This window comes from Anguilla rostrata, chromosome 1 (assembly GCF_018555375.3).
Source record: "Anguilla rostrata isolate EN2019 chromosome 1, ASM1855537v3, whole genome shotgun sequence".
Lineage (NCBI taxonomy): Eukaryota > Metazoa > Chordata > Actinopteri > Anguilliformes > Anguillidae > Anguilla > Anguilla rostrata.
Genome location: NC_057933.1, coordinates 71,364,411 through 71,386,925, shown reverse-complemented (window position 1 = coordinate 71,386,925; position 22,515 = coordinate 71,364,411). Strand labels below are relative to the sequence as shown.

Sequence of the window (22,515 nt, the reverse complement as noted above, 5' to 3'; positions counted from 1 at the left end):
TGTGTCTGAGGAGAGGGAGGCGCCAGAGTCAGCCACGCCCTTTCTTCAGACCAGCGTCAGATTGATGGAGGACCAGTAGTGTCCCTGACCCTACCATGACAAGTCCAGTAAAGATCTCCCCTTTGTGTTCAAGCCTAGTAATTTTTTAAAACCTGATAACCTATTTTTCCTTGACTGTGCAGAGCTAGGCTAGGGGCTAAGCACTGCTGTGACACTGACCAATTAGAGAGATTAGAGGTGGAACAGCACTGGATTCAGACTGGGGCCATGTGTAATCTAATAGCCTGGGGTGAGGGACTCTCACTTCACTGTGGAACAGACCAACCCCCAGCACTGTCTGCCCCCCACTAAAAACACGGAGAAACAGACTGGCTTGTCAGATTGATTTTTGAGATGGAGGCAGTTGCGAAATGTGACAGTGGTTAGAGGTGTGGAGTTCTCTCTCTCTCTTTAACAATGTCTGTGCTATTTGTGTCTCAGTGTCAAGTGTGGTCATTCAGAGTATAAATGGTGCATTTAACCTCATTTTTTTTTCTCAGTTTTTCAATGTAAGCTGTGTATCACATGTAAACAAAAAGACAGGCACACGCATGCACACAGACACACACACACACAGAGCCAGATTTCTATATATAGTAGGAGAATAAGTAAGCACCCAAGACTTCTGGGAGTTCAACAATACAGTGATGCTCAGCTGTGTATTGTGTGTGTACAATGTTAACCCTCCCCCCTTCTGTCCCCTTGTCTAAATTTTCTCAGTTCCTCTTCTCCTTCCCAATCCCCTCCCCCTCCCCCTTCCCCCCTCCTCCCTCTCTCCTAGAATACTAATTTTGCATCTCAGCTTCACCTCTGCTTAACATGACTCAAAGCCCCCCGTCTTTCTTCTGTTTACCTCTCCCCATCTGCCTCCCCCTTTCTTTTTCTCTCCATCTGTCCCCCGCTCCCTCCCTTTCCCTCCATCTCGCTGTGTGTGTGAACTCAAGGAAAAATGATTGACTCCCTCCCTCTGCCTCCCTCCCTGTCTGCATCGTTTGGTAGGGGGAACACATATAGAAACAGCAGACATGCATATATAATTCACTACAGACCGGTACAAGGACACCGAGGTGTATGAATTTGGATAGATAAAAAAACATTATCACAAAGAGGTAATTAAGTGTATATCCAAGTCAAATGAGATGATGGCCACAGATAGATATGCAGATAAGGCTGCCATTCCTTTCATTGTTTTCTGTCACCAAGACTGAAGGAGAGAGAGAAAGAGAGAGAGAGAGAGAAGAACAGAGGGAGCAGGAGAAAGAAAAGAGAGACGGGGTGAAACGAGGCAGAACTTTTCGTTTTTCAGAGGTGAAGTAATGCTCTATTGTGTCACAGTGTCTCAGGATTGTTCTGTTGATGTGTGTATTATGTTTGTGTGGTGTGTATGAGCCAGAGAGAGAGAGAGAGAGAGAGAGGGGGGGGAGGAGGAGGGAGGGGAGGAAAGGAGGGGGTAGGAAAAAAGGGGTGGGAAACAGCTGTACTGCATTGTGAAACAGACAGTGCGCGAGAGAGGGAGACAGAGAGAAAAACCCCATTTTAATATTGACACAACAATTCCACAGCAGCAAAAATAACAATGCAGCGTATTTACTCCAAACAAATTCATGTCATAACACATTTTTGTGAAAACAATTTATGATTATTATTCAGATTTTTTTTCAGGGATAGAAACCATAGCATAGGGATGTTCACTTTAATCACGTTCATATCAACAGAAAAATAATTTTCTACTACTACCCTACTACTACTACTCCTATTACTACTATTACTACGATTACTACTACTATTATTATTATTACTGTTATTATTAACTCTTATATCCCTGCATCTAACCCAGACACACTGACTGGATGCTACAGTACACCAATACTGCACTGAGAGAGAGAGAGAGAGAGAGAGAGACAGAAAGAGAAAGAGAGCGAGAGGGAGAGCAAACGAGAGAGAGAGAGAGAGAGAGAGAATCTCAACGCAAGGGAGGGAGGGCAACGGAGAGTGAGAGAGAGAGAGAGAGAGAGAGAAGAGAGAGAGAATGTATGGTGAAAGGGTAACGCTTCCTTGCTTATTATCAGGGCCTTTGTAAAAAAATCATGGGATGCATCGGCTCCAGGACCCTCAGTAAGATTTCTCTTGTTTGCTGCTCTTTCGGGGGAGGTGGGAGATGGGGGTTTCACACGGACGGGGACCTCGTTCCGGAGGAGGTGTGGGTTTGAGGGATACCGTGTCGGATAACGATCCTCATTTGCGATACTTGGGGGGAATCGGCTTCGGGGGGAAGATTTGCATGACTCGGTAAAGTAGCGCACGGCGTAACGCGTGCCTGGATGTCCGAGACTTAGCGGGTTCAAATGTGGTGTTTTGCAGTGCGTTGGTGTGCATTTATTTTTCCAGATTTATGTCTACGGCAGTATGTGTGTGTGTGTGTGTTTGTGTGTGTGTGAGTGTGGGAGGGAGAAAGCGAGGGATGGAGGAGGAGAGACACGGAGACTGCAACATAATGTTAGAGGCTGTTTACAGTGATTGCAGGTAGCGATAGATGGAGGGAGACAGAAGACGGGGGGGAATTCTATTGTTGGAGATGTTTGTATGGTGTCGTGTTGCGAGCAGAAATGGAGACAGTTGGGATGGATGGAGGGGGAAGCCGAGTGGGGAGGCATGCTGAATTCTATTGCGGAAGGAGGTGGGAGAAAAGAGGGGGAGAGGGGAGGAGAGTACGTGAGGAAATGACTGTGTGCAGTGTGGTGCTCAGGTTAGAGCTACACAGAATTCAACCCATGTCTGCACGTTCAAGGATATTGATGCTGACTGTTCTGAAAAGTCCATGAAACTAACCAATAGCATATAGCGTAATTCTGGTTTACACTGAATTTCAGGTAAAGTAACAGACAGTACTAATAAGTAATTTCATAATATTGTGAATTAGGATGTAATATTATTCTAATGTAATAATGTATGCCCGATGTGATTATTGCACAAAGTAAATAGTTACATTTTATGGATTTTTGACCATTCTGTAATATGCATACATCCATGTGGTTATAAACTGTGGCAAATTAAGATCTGAAATTCTTATTGCTGCTCAAACAAAACCCTAAATAAATAAAAAGTGATTATTCACACAGTAATGATATGGTAATACGGTATTTTGGAAAGCCTTGGAAACTGTAGCGCTTTGTAGTAAAGCTATATTTATATACGATGAAACAATGCATTCTGCTTTGAACATGATAATCTAGTAGAGCTAATACCCATGGAAATGTAATGTGCAGTAGTAAATGGTTAATATTAGAATGAAGTACTGTTAGAAGAAGGATGAAGTCAGTAGTCAATGAAAGACTTGTAAAAGGAGGTAAATCCTACTATGGAATATATTTACGGCATGGTGAGGTTAAATCAGGCGTCAGGTGTCTCCCTGCTACAGTATCTGCTGTGATGTTAATATGCAGGAGTTCAGGTAACAGAGAGTTGTGGTGAATACCTATGTGCTCAAAATAAGGCTGAGCACATTCAGATACGTTTTATAACAGAACAGGAGAATGCTCTGCGGTGTTACAATATGAATAGATTATGGATCTGCGAACATCGTACTCGGTGTGAGGAGAAGAGCCAAACGGCTGAGCAGAAGATTATTTACACGCTGCCCTCAAGGTAAATTTACAGTGACTGGAGCTGCATGTTTGGCTCCACTACTGCACGCTGTATACGTAATTCCCAGCGTTTTGAGCCATATATGGCTACGGGAGTTCAGCGATAATAAGGAGAGATCATGGGGGACTGTGAACATGTTCACTGGAATACGCTTACGCACAAGTGAGGCAAATTTGACAGATAATATTATTACTGTGTGCATTTCCATTGTAACCTCTAATTACAAAACACAAGGTCACACACACACACTACTTATGCTGGTGCAGATACCCTTCTACTAAAGCTGGCACTGGGCAATATGGATATTAGCCTTGGTGAGCGTGGTTTTACTGCCTGATATCGACATACTCTATATAAACAGGTTTCTGCAGGGCTGTCCTGTCCACCACTACTGAACTGTGGTTTTTCCAGGATTCTGAATACTTAGTCCCTTAACTTTCCACCTTCTTAGAATGCTTAATTTTATGAGTAACATCTGCTAAACTTTGGTCAAAAATATTGGTCGAAACATCACTTGGTCTTCTAGATGTGTGGGCATGTGTGAGTCACTGTTTATATTATTGCACTAAGGAGCCACATCTTGAAAACAAACATCTGAACAAAAGCAGCGGCCACAATACTATTCAACAGCGCAACACAATCTTATTTGTATGTATAGGTTGTGTGTGACTTAATTCTGTACATGTAAAAGGTGTCTTGCAGGATGCTGTCATTTTACTATGGGAATGCAATGTGATTATGGCCGAGTAGCTTTTTCTCTGGCTGACTTTGCAAATATTGCCACTTATTTACTGCAATATGACAGCAAAGTGAGGGAGAGTTGCTGGGTGGTAAACAAATGTTACACCATTTAAATAATTTATTCAGTGGTCTGTCCATGTCTCCTCCGGCCTGTGTTTCTGGAGAGAAGCCTCCAGAATGTTAGCCTGTATCACTGACTCTCCTCAGTGTTTGTGTTTAAACTCACTTTCCTGTTCTGTTGAGTGTGTTTATGATATTACATTACAAAGGGATTCCCTGCTATTGATTTGATTAAAACTGCTGACTGACTGACTGACAGACACACACGCGCACAAGCACACACGCATGCATGCACGCATGCACACACACATACACACACGCGCATGCATGCACACATGCATGCACGCACACCCATTCACACACACACACACACGCATGCACACACGCACGCACACATTCACAACACACACACACACCCACGCATGCATGCACACACACACCCAACTGATACACTAAATTACTCACTGACACACTGACTGACTCACACACAAGCTGCTTGACTGAAATTCTGACTAAAAACACAGACACAGCAGCTGGCTGATAGACACACTGATCGACCGATGATTGAAACACACATGCATCCACAGACACACGCACACGCACAGCAACCATGACAGAGAGGACAGAAGAGAGAGGTTTTGGGCCTGGATGCATGAGACCTATGATATAAACAATGACAGAGAGGGAGGGAGAAAGAGAGAGAGAGAGAGAGAGAATGGGTAATGTACTATATGTACTATAAAAGTTGAAACAGTTTAATGTAAATGCTGTTATTTGAATTTGCATTATTGTGCAATTAGCCTTCAGTCAATCAGCATGATTAACTTAATCACCATCAGCAAGGAACAGTTATTTGGCAGGACTGCCAGCAGTTTAGATTATGCTATCAAAAAGGTGTTCTTACGGTCTTTATTTTACCCAAATAGTACTTTTTTTTTTGTTTTTTTTAATGGATTAAAACTTGTCCAAATTGACAACTCAAAAAACAATGCTTGTCTAATTTCTTACAAGGGGCACCTGATAATAGATCTGTAGTTTTTTGGTTAGCAGAGTTTTCTTGCAAAAGTGCTTTAGTGATTGTTACATACACTGTACACTAGCTGCGCTGGGAATGTTGTTCGCCAAGGATGATAGGCTAGGCTACTCTTCCTCTAATAAATCAGATTAATGCACTTGCGTTCTCTTAAATTGTAAGTCGCCGTGGGTTAGAATGTCTGCAAAATTAATGGAACTGATAATGTATTGTAATGATAGCCTGTGTTACTTTTTTCCCAAGAGCAGACCAACGTGAAAAAATTGGCCTATTCTAGTATAACTAGCATGCTTGAAGTTTACTTGGAAGTTTATATAGTTACATTACATGCTCGCTGAAGTAAACTTTTTTTCACATGGGGATAGAAGTACCTTGGTGGTAGGCTACTCTTGGTGCTGAAAAATCAGCAGCAGCACAGGCACCCACAACATCTTACATCATCTGCGCTTGCTCAGTTGCTCTTTCTGTTTCGATCCGGCCAAGAGGACCCAGGACGAGATGAGTCAAGCCGCAGACTTCCCACCGAGTTAGCGTTAGGGTGGACGTCAGTGTGTGTCAGTATGTGCCCTAGAATCGCTGTTCGCTGGAGGATAACCAAAGATAGATGACGGTCACGTGTCCGAACCGTGTGGATCCGTCAGGATGATCCCGGTTGGGCTGCCGATCAGACGACAACGCAGGTTCCCGTTCCGCACGGCCGCTCGCTGTCGCTAAGGCCGCGGTGCTGCATGCCCTCAGGGTGGTATCCAGTGGGAAGGATTGTGTGTAGGAGGACAGAACAAGAGACGGAGCTGGCTCATCACACATGACCGTGTGGCTAGTCATTGGCGGCTTTATTCGCTGAGAAATTCAGTTTTTATATTCGTTTAGCGACTTGCCTTTCAAAATGTATACAATCTATGTGTGTAATCAGCACCTACACATTTTCTAGATGTCCATTAATATTTTGTATTGATCTACTAAAATAATCATAATCAAAAATTATATTTTTTGTTTCCAACAACAGCTTCGTGTCCACAAATTTAAGCAAGGGACAACGTATCCGAAAATAATTCAGTAGTATATCAAGCAATGAAAAAAATTATTGCAACCCTGAACCTAACATACAGTATGTTGAGGGCTGGATTTCAATTGACAAAATTGGAAGCATGAGTGATGGCTTCTCCTTTTTAGGAAAATGGCAGCATTTGTATAAAGCGCTCATCTGTACTGCGGTATTATATGGAATGCATTGGGCTTGGGCCTGTAGTTCGTGTTGTGTTAAGATGGTTACTTTACCTTTGAAACAGCATTTCTGCTGATAGTCCTGGTAGTCATGATAGCATACATCCAAAGTCATGTTTACATGGCAAATATCACATGGAATCCACACCAGAACTCTCTCTATTCCAGTACGTTCCCACAGCATGTAAAGATGACTTCAGGTGTTCAGGGTACAGTGGGGCAGACAGGAGGGTCAGATGTTATGACAGACATTGTGTGAGACCTTTTTTCTTAACGCAAGAGTCCCGACGGAATTTAGGCCCTGGGAGTTGGATGCTGCGCTCATGGTATTGAGCATGCCATCCCCCTTCATTTATGAATTCATTGTGGTTATTACAACAGGAGCAGAAGAACCGGCATTATCAGTGGGTCAGTGTGTCAGGGTGTCACTGTCAGTTGGGGACTTTGTGTGCTAGTGTGTCAGCTGAGTTCATTTTTAAGTCAATATCAGAAAAAAAAATTAAACCGACTCAATTTAGCCATCCTCCTTTTTTTTCAAATTACCAACTGTAGTCTCGAGAGACTGTGCTCTGATTGAAAAAATTGCCCAGAGACCATTCCGTATTTAAACTTAATTAACAGAGAGGCCTTTGTAATTAAGTCATGTTATAATAAGGATCGGACAGTGAGGGAAAATGTGATACAATTCATTAATTAATTTGGGAAAATGTATTGTAGGTGTTCATCTTTTTCTGGTCCTCTTCTTTTCTGACTGACCAAATCTGAAATTCACTGGGCTGTAATGAGGAGCTTCTGTAAGAGCGCAAGTGTAGTGTTGATATTCAGCTTGATTGAATGTAAACCCTTTGATGCACTTTGTGTATGTCCTGTCCGATTCATTAAATTGGAAAAAAAAAAAGTTTTTAACAGCCCCCCCCCTCTACCCCTTTCTCCCCAGCGGCGGATGGTGTTCCAGTACAGAAAGATGGAGAACAGGTAGGTCAGGCCTTTTCTATGTAAATCACTGTGATTGCTACTTTTAGGTGTCCTGTTCTGACTTTGCGACAGCACGCCCTGCTTTCAAGAAGCTGGCACCCGCGACATCCGAGCGCCAGTGGTGAGGCCTACGCCACTGAAGTGCGTGGGCACTTTTGAGCCAAGATGCCCACCAAAGGGACCACAGTTTCACAGACGACAAGAGCCTCAGTTCATACGGAAAGCCTACAACTTTAACCACAAATGGCATCCCTGCTGCTGATAGCTGAGCATGTGCACATGCTGGCGAGGCGAGACTATCTCCACCACACTATAGCTCCAGTGTGATGACGGTCATTGCTACATTGGCCCCATATCTCCCGCTGCTGTTATTGCCACCGCAACCCAGCCCTCCACTTCTTTTCTTCTTGATTGCACCCATGCAATGCTGCACCCAAAAAGCAGAGGCATTAATTTCTTTGCTTCTTTATTTTTGCCATTTTGTTTTTTTTTTCTTTTTTCCCCCCGTCTGCTCTTTCTTGTAGTCAGTCACTACCGCTCACTTTTTAATTTTTGTAAAATCATGGGCTTGCAAATGCAGCCGGCTCAGGGAATACTTTCCATCTGATCGTGCACTTCTTTCTGTTTTCTATATTTTTGAATGGAGAGGTACACAGCTGCATGAAAGCTCAAAGCGTTAAAAAAAAAATTTAAAATAAATAAATAAATAAACAATAATTCCTCCAGGTTAAAATGCAGCGTTGTACAGAGCAAATTTACCTAATTTTCCACCGCCGCCTCAGTGTGTTAGTTTAAGTCTTTGAAAAATTGAACCCCAGCCTGAAACTAATTTTATTGTTTAATTTGTGGATGAATAAGGTGTAGTCTTACTGGGTAGTTTTCAACACGCAATAAAAACACAAGCTGAATTGCACATAACAGATATAACAGTTCTTATATCTATTTTGCAGAATATTTTCATAATCACTGCAGTATTATCAACAGTAGTGCAGACACTACTGCTGTAATACAGCTAGTCAAGGACTATACAGCTGCTGTAAGCTTCATTATTTTTCCTCTCTCTATGAATGAAACTGCTATCATGACCTCTCTGGTCATTTCCAGGGGCAGGACAGCGTACGTGATACTACTAGAAGAAATCACAAGAGAGACTCCATTACTTAGTGCATATTCACCCTGCTATATAACTATGAACTGATCTGTCTTTCAATCCCTTCCTCTCTCTGTCACTTTATCTTTTGCTCTCCTCTGCCTCTGTCCTTCACCTTCTGTTTTTCTCTTTCTTTCTGCTATTCTTCTAACTGTACCTTCTACTTCCTGTTCTACTTCTCTTATTGCTCTTTGCATGCCTTAAAATCTGTCCCTTTTCTATCGCAACCCCGCTCTCCTCTTCTCCTCTTCAACTTGTTACTTTTATTTCTATTGTTTTGTTGTTGCTCTTTACCTCCTTCCCCCTCCTCCTCCTCCTCCTCCTGCCCCTCCTCCTCCTCCTCTCTCTCTCTCTCAGCATGGGCGTACAGAATTTTCATGGGAAGGAATCAATGTAAGTCCTTGTGATTATCATTCCTTCATCTCCCCTTTTTCTTTTTTGCACACCTTAGATAACCTGCATTATCCCTCACTCCCTTTCCCTTGTCAATTCTTCTCTTTCTCTCTCTCAGTACAGTGTTGGTGTACTGTAATGTTCGATACAGTCAGTCAGCGTGCCGTTACATCGTATTAACCCGTCTCTATTTCTCTCTCAAAATATCTGTATTCACCCCCTTTGCAGATCAAAAGCTACTCTTCCCATAATGCAACTACAGTGCTGATGGGGCAGGTTTTTCAAAATGGTGGTGGAAAATGTGATATTTTCTAGACATCTATGTATGGGTGCACTCTTTGTATTCCTGTCAAGGTTGTCAAATTGAATATACTATAATAACCTGGTGCCTCTTTCTCTCTTTCCCATTCAATCTTTCTCTGCTCTGTTGATCATTCTCTCGTTTCTACATCTTTGCCTCTTTTTCTACTCAATTTTTGCCATCAACTACGTCTCTTAACTTCAATATTTCCTCCCCTACAATTTTACCCATCCATATTTCCTATCCTGTGTATTATAATTCTCTCTGTCCTCTCCTTTTATCTGAATGTTTTCACCATCACCCTTCGACCAATATCCTCCACTTCTCCAGCTTTCTATGGAAGACACCACCTCCATTCTTCCTCGGCTAAAACGAAACTCCAATGCCTATGGGATCGGGGCTCTGGCTAAGTCTTCACTTACAGGTGTGTCAGGTGTGTGTCTGTCCTGTTCCTGGTAAACTGACCCCATGTTGGCTCCAGTCCGTGGAGCTAAGCAGGTTAGGATGGAGCCAACATGGCCCCTTGTGGGTACCCTGTATCATTTCCTACCTTCACTAACAATACATGTCAATGACTGCCATGGTCATTGATGGATACAATGAATGACAAAGAAACAAAGAAATGCACTACCCACAAAGCATCTTCACGTGGCTTGTTGTTAATAGTGATGAAAATTTGTTGTGCATTGTAGCGTCTGACCTGTCAGTGTTTTTGTATTTTCGTTTTTTTGTCTCTGACTGTAGTGCCGGTGTTAATGTAGTAACGTAGTGTCCAGTGCATTGGAAATATTTTTGAGTCAAACTCAAAGTTGCATTACCCATATCTATCCATAATCATCAGTCCCATCAACCACAGAGATTTTCAGGGGCCCAAGGATGGGTTAATTGTTGCGATGAATCTGTGACAGTTTCTAAGTGTCATTGAGGATGCTATACAACAAGGCAGCAAATACATAACTTAATTGTTTCTATTATGTTGCTTATCTTCCTGTAAGGTACATGGGCAGTTTTGTCTGATTGCAGATCTGAGGGGCGATATCTTTGTGTTTTAGAACAGTTTAGCCTAAATTTTTGTGAACTGCGATGTCAACAAGCCAAAGCACACTCTTCATTGATCACAAAACAACTCCATCCACTTCTATTTAGCCACCGCCACCAGCTCATTACAACCATGGGAAGTACAGCCATGATTTCAGAACTTCATATCACTCTCAAACAAAATCCAAGCCCTCATTACCCACAATGCATTGCCATGTGAGGCACTACCTCAGCCCCCCACCCCCACTCTCCCAAAATCTGTACGGGAAAAAGTGATTCGTTTTTTAAAAATATTTTAACTGTCTCATCCTTTTTCTCCTTCCCTTCCCTTGCTTTCTCTGGCTTTATCAACTCTGCCCTCCATCTGTCTCCCTCCGCTACGCTGCTCTGTCCATCCCGAAACCCTAAAAAAAAAAAAAAAAACCTTCAGGCGTGTCGCGTTCCATGAAGGACAAGGTGACGAAGCCCACGGCGATGGCCCAGGGCCGCGTGGCTCACATGATCGAGTGGCAGAGCTGGGGCATGCAGACCGTGGGGTCCGGTCCCCGCCTGACCAACGTGCAGCGCGAGCAGGAGAGGAGGCTGGAGAACGACGCCTACAGCGACCTCAGCGACGGCGAGAAGGAGGCGCGCTTCGCAGCCGGTGAGAGACGAACGCGTCGGGCGTTTAGTCCGGAAAGAAAAAGAAAAACCCATGATCTCAAACTATGCGTCCTAATTCCTTCATTCCTGTGTCAGCCTGACACATCTAATGTGCAGTTTGCTCTATGGCAGTGTTTCATTATCAGTCATCAGTTCAGGCTGACCCTGTTCGTATCATTCTCTCACAGGATGTGTGTAATAACCCAGGCCGTCCACAGAGTGAATCGTTCTCTCTACCAGTCCATCTGGTCTCTCTCTCTCTCTCTCTTCTCTCTCTCACCACCTCGCCCCATTCTCTTTTTCACTGTTTCTCATGTCACTCCTGCAGGAGTCATGCAGCAGTTTGCGATCTCCGAGGCAACCCTGCTGGCCTGGACCTCCATGGACGGGGAGAGCCTGAGCGCGGGGTCCAACCAGGGAAGCGTGGCCCACCTCAGCGAGGCCAACCAGGAGAGCATCACCAGCCGAGGTACTGAACTACAAATATGGTCGTTCCCTGTGTGCTTGTTTACGATAAAACCAGTATCAGGTCAGCATCGCGAGCTGAGGTACTGGACTACAAATATGGTTTTGTCCGCACGCTGATTTCATCAGGAGGGACTTACCAGCAGAGGTACTGGACAACAAATGAGGTTTCTCCAGTGTGCTTTGTTATAGTAAACAATAGTAGGAGACTATCAGTAGCCAAGGCAATGGACAATAATTACAGTTGTCCCCATAACTGTACCATTGGGATGCACCCTGGGTCTGTGGACATACTGTACAATTTTTATTATCAGTCATTCTCATTAATGAAAATCATAATTATCACTGCGACAAAATGGATGCAGATAACAGTTTAGAGTGGCTGACATGTCGCATGTTGTCTCGCATGAAGGCAGTTTCAGGTTCGAATCCCAGCCGGCTGGGTCCTCTCTGTGTGGAGTTAGTCCCTGAGCGCTGCACTGGAGCTGCCCACTGCTTCTTAGTAAACGAAGATGGGTCAAATGCAGAAAACAAATTACCCCATGGGGTTCAATAAAGTGTACAAAATAACTCATTGTTAACTGTATGCATATGTAGGCATATGTGTGCAAGAAAAAAGGCTCTATTTATATGGTGAAACTTTCAAGGATAAAATGTGCGGTCGATATTGAATGCTAAAACACTTTTTAATCTGGCTGCTAGAAAACCAATTTCTGGGTGTGAATAGGGGTTGTGTTGGGTAAAAATGCCAGGTCAACAGTACCCTGCAAGACTGCTTGTGTCATGTGTTTGATAAAGAAGGTATTTAATTTCCTTTCATTTAGGCAGGAAGGTCAACTGTGACCTCATTTCTCATTCACAGCAATAAGGTGAGGAGACAAGAGAGGAACAAGAGAGCAAGAATCGCATCATACAGAGAGAAAATGAGAATTTATACAAATTATTATTTATCATGATTTAATGCCTTTCCTTCTGTACACAATGAAATAACACAATGAAATATTAATTAGCTTGTCTGAAGGAACATAACAGTGAAATTGGATTACTGGTTACAAAGAGTGTAAAGCATTGTCATTTGTCAATTATATCCTGTGACTCAACAACAACGAAATGATTTTTAATGGCTTCTAATTGTTGTTGTTTCCTATTGATGATAGCTGTTTGGAGCCCTTCTGGTGATGTCACTATAAAAACAAGCACCATTCATAACACAAATATGCTACTTTTGCTTACATTGGGATCAGTACTATAACAAATAAAGAGCAGAGCTGTAGGAGTCTGCCATTTTGTAAAAAGTTTCAGTTGACTATCCGTGGCTAGTCATCAGTGAGGAAGTAGCTGATTCGTTGAAAATTCATCCAAATTTTTTTAATACCCTAAATTTGTTTAAATGTGAAGCATAATTTTTACACGTTCTGCTTAAACAAGTAATTGCTTCGTGTTCAACTGGATTTAGGATGGGTGACTGATTTGGCTAGTCAAGAACATTCCACTGTTTGGCCCTGACAAACTCCTTGGTTGCTTTAGCAGTTTGTCTGGGGTCATTGTCCTGCTGCAAGGTGAAGTGCCATCCAATGAGTTTTGAGGCATTTGGTTGGATCTGAGAAAATGAGATGCTTCTGTATACTTCAGAATTCATCCTGCTGCTGATGTCAGCAGTTACATCATCAATGGCGATAAGTGAGCCAGTTCCAATGGCAGCCATACATGCCCAAGCCATAACACCCTGTTTCACAGATGGGCGGGGGGTGCTTTGCATCATGACGAGTTCCTGTCTTTCTCCACATTTTCCTCTTTCTATCACTTTGGTGTATGTTAATAATACTTTGTTCCAGTACTCAACATTTTTTAAATGTACTATTTTTTTTTTGCAAACTCTAACCTGGCCATTCTGTTCTTGAAGCTTACCAGTGGTTTGAATCTTGTGGTGAACCCTCTGAGGTCATGCTGGTGTAGTCTTCTCTTTATGGTAGTCTTTGACACATCTATGCCTACATCCTGCAGAGTGGTCTTGATCAGTTCCACTGCTGAAAAGGGGTTTTTCTTTTCTTCATACTTTATTATTCTTTGGGCATCCACTACAGTGGTCTTCCATGGTCTACCAGGTCATTTGCCATTGCTGAGCTCACTCCAGTTGACCTCGATTTTGGATCATCATGATGGCAAGAATAAAAGATCTAAGTGACTTTGAAAGAGGGTTTATTATTGGGGCACAGATGGCAGGAGCTTCAGTCACAAAGACTGTCCAACTGGCTAGTGTTTCAATAGGAAGAGTGACATCTGCATTTAGATCTATGGGAAAGACATCAGTAAATAGGATTGAAAATTGTGGTCGAAAGTCCGCATTCGATGGTCGTGGTGCTTGGGCATTAGAGCGATATGTCAGGAAAAACAGAAAAGCAACACTTCTGATGATTGAGGATGTCAACGTAGGATGTGATCAGACTGTGTCAGCAAGAACAGTCTGTCGACAACTACATAGAGAGGGATATTACAGTGTGGTTGCAGTGCATAAACCCCTCATTACAAAGACGAATGCACATTGGAGAGTTCAGTGGTGCAAAAACCATAGGCACAGTGAGGGGGTTTGGTGGCTCTGTTATTCCATGGGGGGAATTTTCTTGGCATTGTTTGAGTCCACTTGTCCTCTTAGAGGGAAGGGTCACTGCAAATCAATACAAAGTTATTCTGAGTGATCACCTTTATCCTGTGATGAAACATTTCTATCCTGATGGGAATGGTCTCTTCCAGGATGACAATGCCCCCCCATCCACAGGGCACGAGGGGTCACTGAATGGTTTGATGAGCATGAAAATTATGCGAATCATATGCTAGTCACCAGATCTCAACCCAATTGAACACCTATGGGAGATTTTCGACCAATGTGTAGACAGCGCTCTTCCACTACCATCATTAAAACACCAAATGAGGGAATATCTTTTGTAAGACTGGTGTTCCATCCCTCCAGCAGAGTTCCAGAATCTATGTCAAGGTACACTGAAGCTGTTCTGGTGGCTTGTCGTGGCCCAACCCCCCACTAAGTCTTTATGTTGGTTTTTCCTTTAATTTGTCACGCGTCTGTGTGTATTGAATACAAAAGTCTCTTGGGAGTGCATCTTTGGATCCTCAGTCTCAGGCCATATGTCCACCAGCATCCAGTGGCAGCTCTGTTTGGCCGTGTTCCAGAGATTTCCAGCAAATACGGAGTTTAATTTATATTGTTCCTCGTTCTCTACACATTGGTATTCCACAGAGTACAACATATCTTCAGACTCGGACGTGCCGAGAGTGATGTTTCACTGACCATTTAAATAGCACATCCCTGGCAGACCCATTGTGGTTTACAGGTTCAATGTCATATACTGTGACGTTAACACAATTTAATAAGTACAAGGCTACAAGATGGCAAGTGTGTGTACTGTACTGTGATCAAATCAAGCCTGTATTAGGGGTCACACTGACGTAGACCTCTTTACCCTGAAGAATCTGAGGAACTAACCACTCTTTCTTTCCTTTCTGTCATTTTCTCAGACCAGATATTGCACCATTCTTCGGCAGACGTGTGGCCGCATACGTATGTATCCCAGGGCCTCTACTGTCTCTCATCATCTGACGCGTGGGAGCCAATAAGCAATGAGCCCTCAGGCGTGGCCTCCCCTGCTGCTGGTTCCTACGTCATGGCAGGCGGGACTTCCTGTGATGGATACGACGGGAGCACGGCCCACTTCCTGTCTCCGCAGCAGCAGCAGCAGCAGCAGCAGTTCAGCCTACAGCAGCAGAATCAGATACAACAATTACAGCAGCTGCAGCAGATACAGCATTACCAGCAACACCAACTACTTCAGTATCAGCAGCAGCAACAACAGGTCACAGTCAGCTAAGACCTCTGGCATATTTTATTCATACCGCAAAAAGCATAAATGGCCAGTTCGCTGCTAAATCTCAGATGCACTTTGTGTCCTTGCCGTGCACCACTTTGCACCGGTTCCTCCGTTAATTGCATTACGTCACTGTGTGTTACTCTCTCCCCTCTCCCCTCTCCAGTCCCTGGAGCACAGGCTACACAGCACCACACACTCCCTGCAGGCCACGCCCAACAGCACCGTGCACAGCCTGCCCGCGCACACCCATCCCCCACTCGTCGATTTATGGGGGGCTGGGCAGACCGAGGCCTATCAGGCGGAGGCTGGGGGGTATGTGGCTGTCTCATCCGCGGAAGGAGCCCTGACAGCAGCTGGTGGGGAGGAGGCAGGGGCGGAAAATGCACCTCTGCTGGAGCAGCAGGAAGAGGAGGAGGAGGAGGAGCAGGTCAAGGTAAGGCTTGTTCTAAATAGAGGTGCACCGTGATCCTCAAACGCAATTTACATCTCGATTAAAACACGCGTGGCTGTTGAAAAAACACAGCGCGCGTGTTTGGGATATTTATGAATGTTATGAGTTGTTTTGGCATTACCGTGGATTAACTGATCGTTTTTTCCTTGCTCGAGTATGCTCAAGGGACTTCAGCTTTTTTTTTCCAGAAATGGTAATCACCTCATTAGTAACAGTAGGCAATCGGTCACAGGTGATTATGCGATTTAACCTGGGCATCGGCAAGCCTGCTGAAAACTGAGACGGGGAAAAAAAAAGTGTTTCCCCGAGTGGCGTGCTCAGCAGGTGTAGTGGCTTGCCCCGTGGTCCTGAACTGAATCCTGATAACTGGCTACAGTGCCAGCTAAGGAGGAACGGTCTCTCTGCCTCACTGCAAAAATCACCTCCACTGTAATGGCTGTGCAGTGTAGCGGGTGAACTGAAGAGTGAGGTGAAGGTGTGACTGGTGGCTCACGCTTTGGAGGACATGGGCTCTGGTCCGCCCTCTCTCAAAGTCACACTGCATCCTGCTGTAACAGTGCAGGTTTAAATAAAAAAATACAATTAGACATTTCAGATTGAAAGGCGAGTAAAAATAAGAGTGGAGAAAAAAGAAAAAAAAAGAAAGAAACGGAAAAGATCCCAGACAAAGGACAGAGCCCCAGCTTATCAGGAGCGCAATGCTTTTGTCTTGTTGCGGTGCTGGAGGCCAGGCAGGAAGTCAACGCGCTCTTGCTCAGGTTAACAGCCGGCGTTCTGTAACCAGGTGGGATGTCGCTGCCGTGCAGTCACTAATGGACAGTGATCTTCGAGGCCGCAGCTGATAGCGCACGACCAAGATGGAGAGACCATGGCGCCAGGAAAGGTTTCTTTAATTGGCAGTACCTCGGCGCTGCTGACAGTCCCTGCTTGGCCGTATTTTCTCCCTGTGATTTCAAATTGCTAGCGATAAGCACCGAAGATGGCAAATGGCCGGGCGCTGACTTATTCAGGCATCCCGCGTGATGACAGCACGTAGACACAGTTTTCTGTATGAGTCGGGGCGTGTTGTCTTGTCTCTGTGTTCCTCATTCCTATGTCTTTCACGAACTGTGAAATTTAATGGCTTGACTGTTGTGTCAGCGCCCAACCATTTCCCTGGCTAATGAGGAGCTGCAGTGCTTTTGCAGCACTCTTGTAATTCTTGACCGGAGTGTAGCACAGTGGGTAAGGAACTAGACTTGTAACCGAAAGGTCGCAGGTTCGATTCCCGGGTAGGACACTGCCGTTGTACCCTTGAGCAAGGTACTTAACCTGCATTGCTTCAGTATATATCCAGCTGTATAAATGGATACAATGTAAAATGCTATGTAAAATAGTTGTGTAAGTTGCTCTGGATAAGAGCGTCTGCTAAATGCCTGTAATGTAATGTAAATGTAATGACCAATCTTGACCAAATATGAATGGTCAATTTACCAAAAACAAACATCCAGCAGTCCAATTTCGTATACTTTATATTTGAATGCTCCCATGTTTATTGCAAATGTTATTTTGCAATTGTATTTTACATATACGATATATATATATACTGTATATATGTACTGTTTATTATAAAGTGTAATACACAATTGCAGAATACATCAGAAATGACACACCTAGTTTAAAGAGAAGTCCATTCTCATGGAGGTGGAACTGTTCATTTGTTGTGCTGAATGTTATGGAGAAGCTGCTGTTTTTAACACAATTTTAGCCAATTTTAGCCACAGTGAGTCTTAATTACTCTTTAAGCAGACAACGTTGCTTTGTGTATTTTTGATTTATTTAGTGAGGGCCTTCATGAAATCTGGAAGAAAATGTGGAAATTGAAGAAAATAATCTGTTGTATGCCATGGGCCAGAACAAGTTACAAAATATTAAAAATATTTACAGTTAATTATCTTTTAATGAATATTTGAATAAAATAGTAAATTATGTTAATTATATTGAATTATGTTAATTATATTTGAATAAAATAGCCTATGTTTAAATTGTATACTGTATATTTAATGGTGTATTTAAAAATAAAAGAATAAATATATTCTGTTTTTAAATGCATACTGTGATAAGTCGTCCTGTTTATCACGTCTCCTGATCACAGCGCACCAATACTAATTTGCTGAATTCTCATTTTAAAAACAGGAGGAAGAGGTGACGCTGTGCCTGGAGCCTGAGCCCGTGACCTTAGCCTCGCCCGCGCCGAAAGAGGAGGCCACCAGCGCGGGGAGCAGCAGCCCGAGCCACGCGCCGGGGGAGCCGGCCGCAGAGCTGAAGGCCTCTGATGTCACTTCCAGCGCATCTCAATCACTGGACGGGAAGGGCGAAGACACGGAAGACGTCCCGGTTGCCGTGGCGGCTGCCAACTGAGTGACAGGGGGCGGGGAAAGAGACCGATCGGCGTCGCGGCGAAGAACGTTCCGAGAGTATTTATCAAACGTGAATCCACCCGATTTGTTCCTTTCCAGGTGTCGGACGACTGCGTGACGTAAAAAAAAAATTCCAGAGGCTGTTTCGTGCGAAGAGGAAGCAAAGGATGGACGGATGATGAAATTAGTTTGAAAGACATGGTTTTCTTTTAAGATAAATGTCCCTGTGAGTTACAGGGAGTTCCTTCTCCGGGAGAGAGTGTTAGAGGAGTTAAGAAACAGAGGAGAAAATGGAGGAAGCCGAGAAATTTACAAACATGAGGCAGGATGAAAGAAAAACAAAGTGAGAGGAAAGAAAAGCGGGCAATAACAGAAAAAACAGCAAAAAAAAAAAAATCAAAGAAAGGATAAAAGTAATAAACCAGAAAACCAAAAGATAAGGACAGACAGAAATGTGCATGCTTTTTAAAAAAGATAAAAGGAAGGAATTCCATATATACAATAATAATGGTAATGATACATGACACATAATAATTATTATAATAATTTTCTAATGAAACAAAAAAATACAATAAAAATGATAAATGTATATGTGTATAAAATATATATACCTAAAGTCACTAACAAAGTTTGAATATTTCTGATTACACTGATTCCTGATGAAAAGGTGACCATGTTTTAATTGCAGACAGAAACACACCCAAGTTAACTTCGCACATATTTAAAAGAACTACAACCATTAAGATCACTCTTCTGTGAAGTGGTTCTCATATTTGTAGTTCCACGTGTACACAGATATACACACGCTCACAGGAAAATCTGGAAGGTTTTTCATTAACGTATCATGAGCCCAAGCTATCCTCGCGTTCAGTCACAATGAAGAAATGGATCAGGGCAGAAATGCTGATGTTGACCGATCATTATTGTGCAGTCAAGTGCAGTACAGCCCATTGAAAACAGTATGGTTCAATACAATAATAAACTGCACTGTTACTCTTTATCCCACGGCACTATGCTGGGCTGGACTGTATGCTGCTTTACTACATGCTGCACAATATTGGATTGCAAAAGTGATGTCCGTTTTATGTTGTTTCTTTGGTATGCATGCTGAGTTTGACTTCAGTGTACTGTGGCATACTGTACAACACTGTATAGATTTGCACTGAACCATAGTACACTGAGGTAGAAAAATAGAAGCTCCAGCATTTCTTTTCCGGAATCCTGTTCGTTATTGATGAGTTCATACTTGTGAATAGAGGAGAGGTAGAATGGTGCCAGAGAAGACTCTGCTCTCGCAAAGCTGGTTGGGAATGGATTTGGACGGAGCCACGCCTGGTTCTACTCTGAGCTTCTTTGTTTTTATGACCACCAAAGCTCTGGTCCCACCAACGACCAGAACAGTCAGGACTTCTCACAACAAACTCCAGAAACAACGCGGACCCCGAAACACTGCTCTAACCAGGGACCACGAGAAGAACCCACAAAAATCTCAACGTTCTGGGTGCCTCTGAACTGACTGTGAACTGGGACAAAGTGGAAGCACGAATCCGGTCCTGCTGTGCCCCGGATGGAGGTTTCAAAGATGGGAGCTGTTTCTGCGAAGAGCAAAAGAATGCAAAACACATGGAGTAGAGTTCTTCACAGGCAAAAACAAAAGTCGAAATTGTAACAGACTGGACAGCACTAGCTTTTAAGGGCGTATGCCCTTTGTCTCACGCATATGTACATACTCCACACTCTACAAGACCAATTGCCTCTCCTCTTAAGTCCTCTGAATTCTGTTACTGGGCTACTGCAGCAGTCTATTTATTTTTATACTGTAAATCTCACAGTCTGGACTTCCTTTTAGAGTGGGTTCCCATTCTAATGTTCTGTCAACATTTATTGCACAGTATGATGATAAGAATGGGAGGAAAGAGACAGGTTGATCAGGTGCCTGTGTGAAAATCGGAACTCTGAGATTTTGAACCATGTGAATGGGAAACGTTCTGATGTAAGCAACCTGGCACTCATCCTGCTCTGGACAGGCTCGTTCCTGTTCAAGGTGATTATCATGCTTGAACACACACATATGCACACGCACACACTATGAACTGAACGAGGGACAAACTGAATTGTACCTGTACGAGTGTGTGTACCCATACGAGATTATGCATCACAAAAAAAGAATGGTTGTTGATTTTTTTTTTTAAATATGGAGTTTTTCTTGGGAAGATTATGTGCATGATTCACTGAGGAAATATGACAAACGAGCAATGAATATTACTTGTTTATTCAGAAAGCATCCATCACTTTTGATATTTGTGTGAAAAGCTCAAATGCATTGACTTGAACTGATTAATTTATTGATTATTTATGCAATGTTGGGACAATGTTTATTTTTTTATGAAACCGTTGGCACTCCCACCCAATTAAGATAGAATGCATATCATTGGTTCCTTTGGTTTCCTATTGTGTTCAGAGCCTGGAAGAACATTTCAGGCAGCCTATCACAGAGAGGTTAGTCTATGTGACGCTGCACCTTTCGCAGTTTGAGGCACTGGTGATGTCCACTGCATCAAACTGCCTTCTGGTTTGATTGTAGCACAATCAGGAAAACTCTGGATATTTGATCATGTGTTCATTTATTTATTTAGGAACGGTGGGATACCATGGAAACCTGTACAAACTCTGTAATTTGTGTCAAGGGAGGCTGTGTGCATATATAGATACTGACAAAAAAATATGGACGACCTTCTTTCGATGCAATATCATTTGCTTAGTTAGCAAACGTGTCGAGAAAAGATTTCTGGAGAGCTACTCTGAGCGATGACATTTGCAGTGTCCATATCAGGGGCACAAGGGAATGGCACTACTTTTCTTGCATTTCAGCACCAGGCCTCAGATGTGATTATTAGTGCTATCAGACCTTCGGTTTATCCAGAGTACCCATTTGGATAAGTGGCTGTTCAATGCATCCTGAAAGCATGCAATTACAAAATGAAATTAGTTTAATGAATCATGGATGAATCAGTGAATAATATTGCTTCAGAGAAGGTGGTCTATAGCTTTTGTCTCTAGTAGTGAAAATATGAGTGAATAAACAGAGAGAGAGAGAGAGAGAAGCCAATTTTTTTCCATGGACATTATTGAGGTTTAATAATGTCCATACTGATGTGACTGCATTCTGATTTTGGTTTATTTTTTGTATGATTCTACTGCCATCTTTCAATACAAACTGTCTTCAGGCATGAATTTACATCTTCCTATTTGCCCTCCTCTCCCCTTCTCTTTTACATGTTCTGTCTGTGTATCCGTGCGCCATTCTGTCCGTCCGTCCGTCTGTCTGTCCGTCCGTCATTGTGAGGAACCGTCTTCTGTTCCATTGGAAGGAATCATAACCAGAAAAATATATTTGAAAATTCACAGCAATTGGCCAAACACCATGGAGGGCTCCTATATTTTAAATACAGTGTGACATTGGAAATGTAAATATAAATAAAAAAACCTTAAAAAATTTGATTATCCAACAAATGTGTGAACATTTTAACAATTCATTTGACTAATATAATCATGTGTGCCCATGCATATACATGCATATCTACAGATTGTAAATAAATGGTTCTTCCACATGGATGTGTGTGCCTATGTGTACCTTTTGGAATCAATCCTTCTTCCTTCCCTCTTTTTCCTGCACGAAAAAAACCTCTCCATCCCAAAACTGCCACTTACCCCCCTTCTCTCCTCCAGCCAAAAAACAAACAAACAAAAAAACAAAACAAAAAAGCAATGGAGAAAGAGCAAATAAATAAACAAACAAACAAACAAACTGTCATGTATGTGTGTGCATCTTTTTTTCAGGAAAAAATTACATTTAGCATTTAGTAACTAGTCTGCTTACATTTTATTTTGTTGTTGAATAACTTTGAACTAAGTAACCGAAAAAAATTTCAGCGGCATGTAAACAATAGAGGATGCCATTCTATATCCTTCTTTCAAACGGACACACAGATATCAATGCATTCACATAATACCACTCCCCAGATATTATGTTACTCTTCATTGTAAAAAGTCCATATTGAATGATCAACCAAGGCTT

General features: G+C 42.8%; 1 protein-coding gene across 4 annotated transcripts; it reads left to right on the top strand.

Annotated features, from left to right (window-relative positions):
• Positions 1-1,988: 1,988 nt before the first annotated feature.
• fam131bb (family with sequence similarity 131 member Bb) lies at positions 1,989-22,245 on the top strand. 4 transcript variants are annotated; one of them, XM_064310018.1, is made up of 9 exons: positions 1,989-2,154; positions 7,680-7,717; positions 9,225-9,260; positions 9,892-9,985; positions 11,030-11,242; positions 11,570-11,710; positions 15,238-15,572; positions 15,751-16,020; positions 18,214-22,245. In XM_064310018.1, the coding sequence occupies exons 1-9, from the start codon at positions 2,127-2,129 to the stop codon at positions 18,436-18,438; spliced, it is 1,380 nt and encodes a 459-aa protein (XP_064166088.1). In that variant the 5' UTR covers positions 1,989-2,126; the 3' UTR covers positions 18,439-22,245. The 4 variants fall into 4 exon arrangements, with proteins under 4 accessions (XP_064166088.1, XP_064166079.1, XP_064166108.1 ...); XM_064310009.1 differs by having other exon boundaries at positions 1,990-2,154; positions 9,892-9,994; XM_064310038.1 differs by lacking the exon at positions 9,225-9,260 and having other exon boundaries at positions 1,990-2,154.
• Positions 22,246-22,515: the final 270 nt, after the last annotated feature.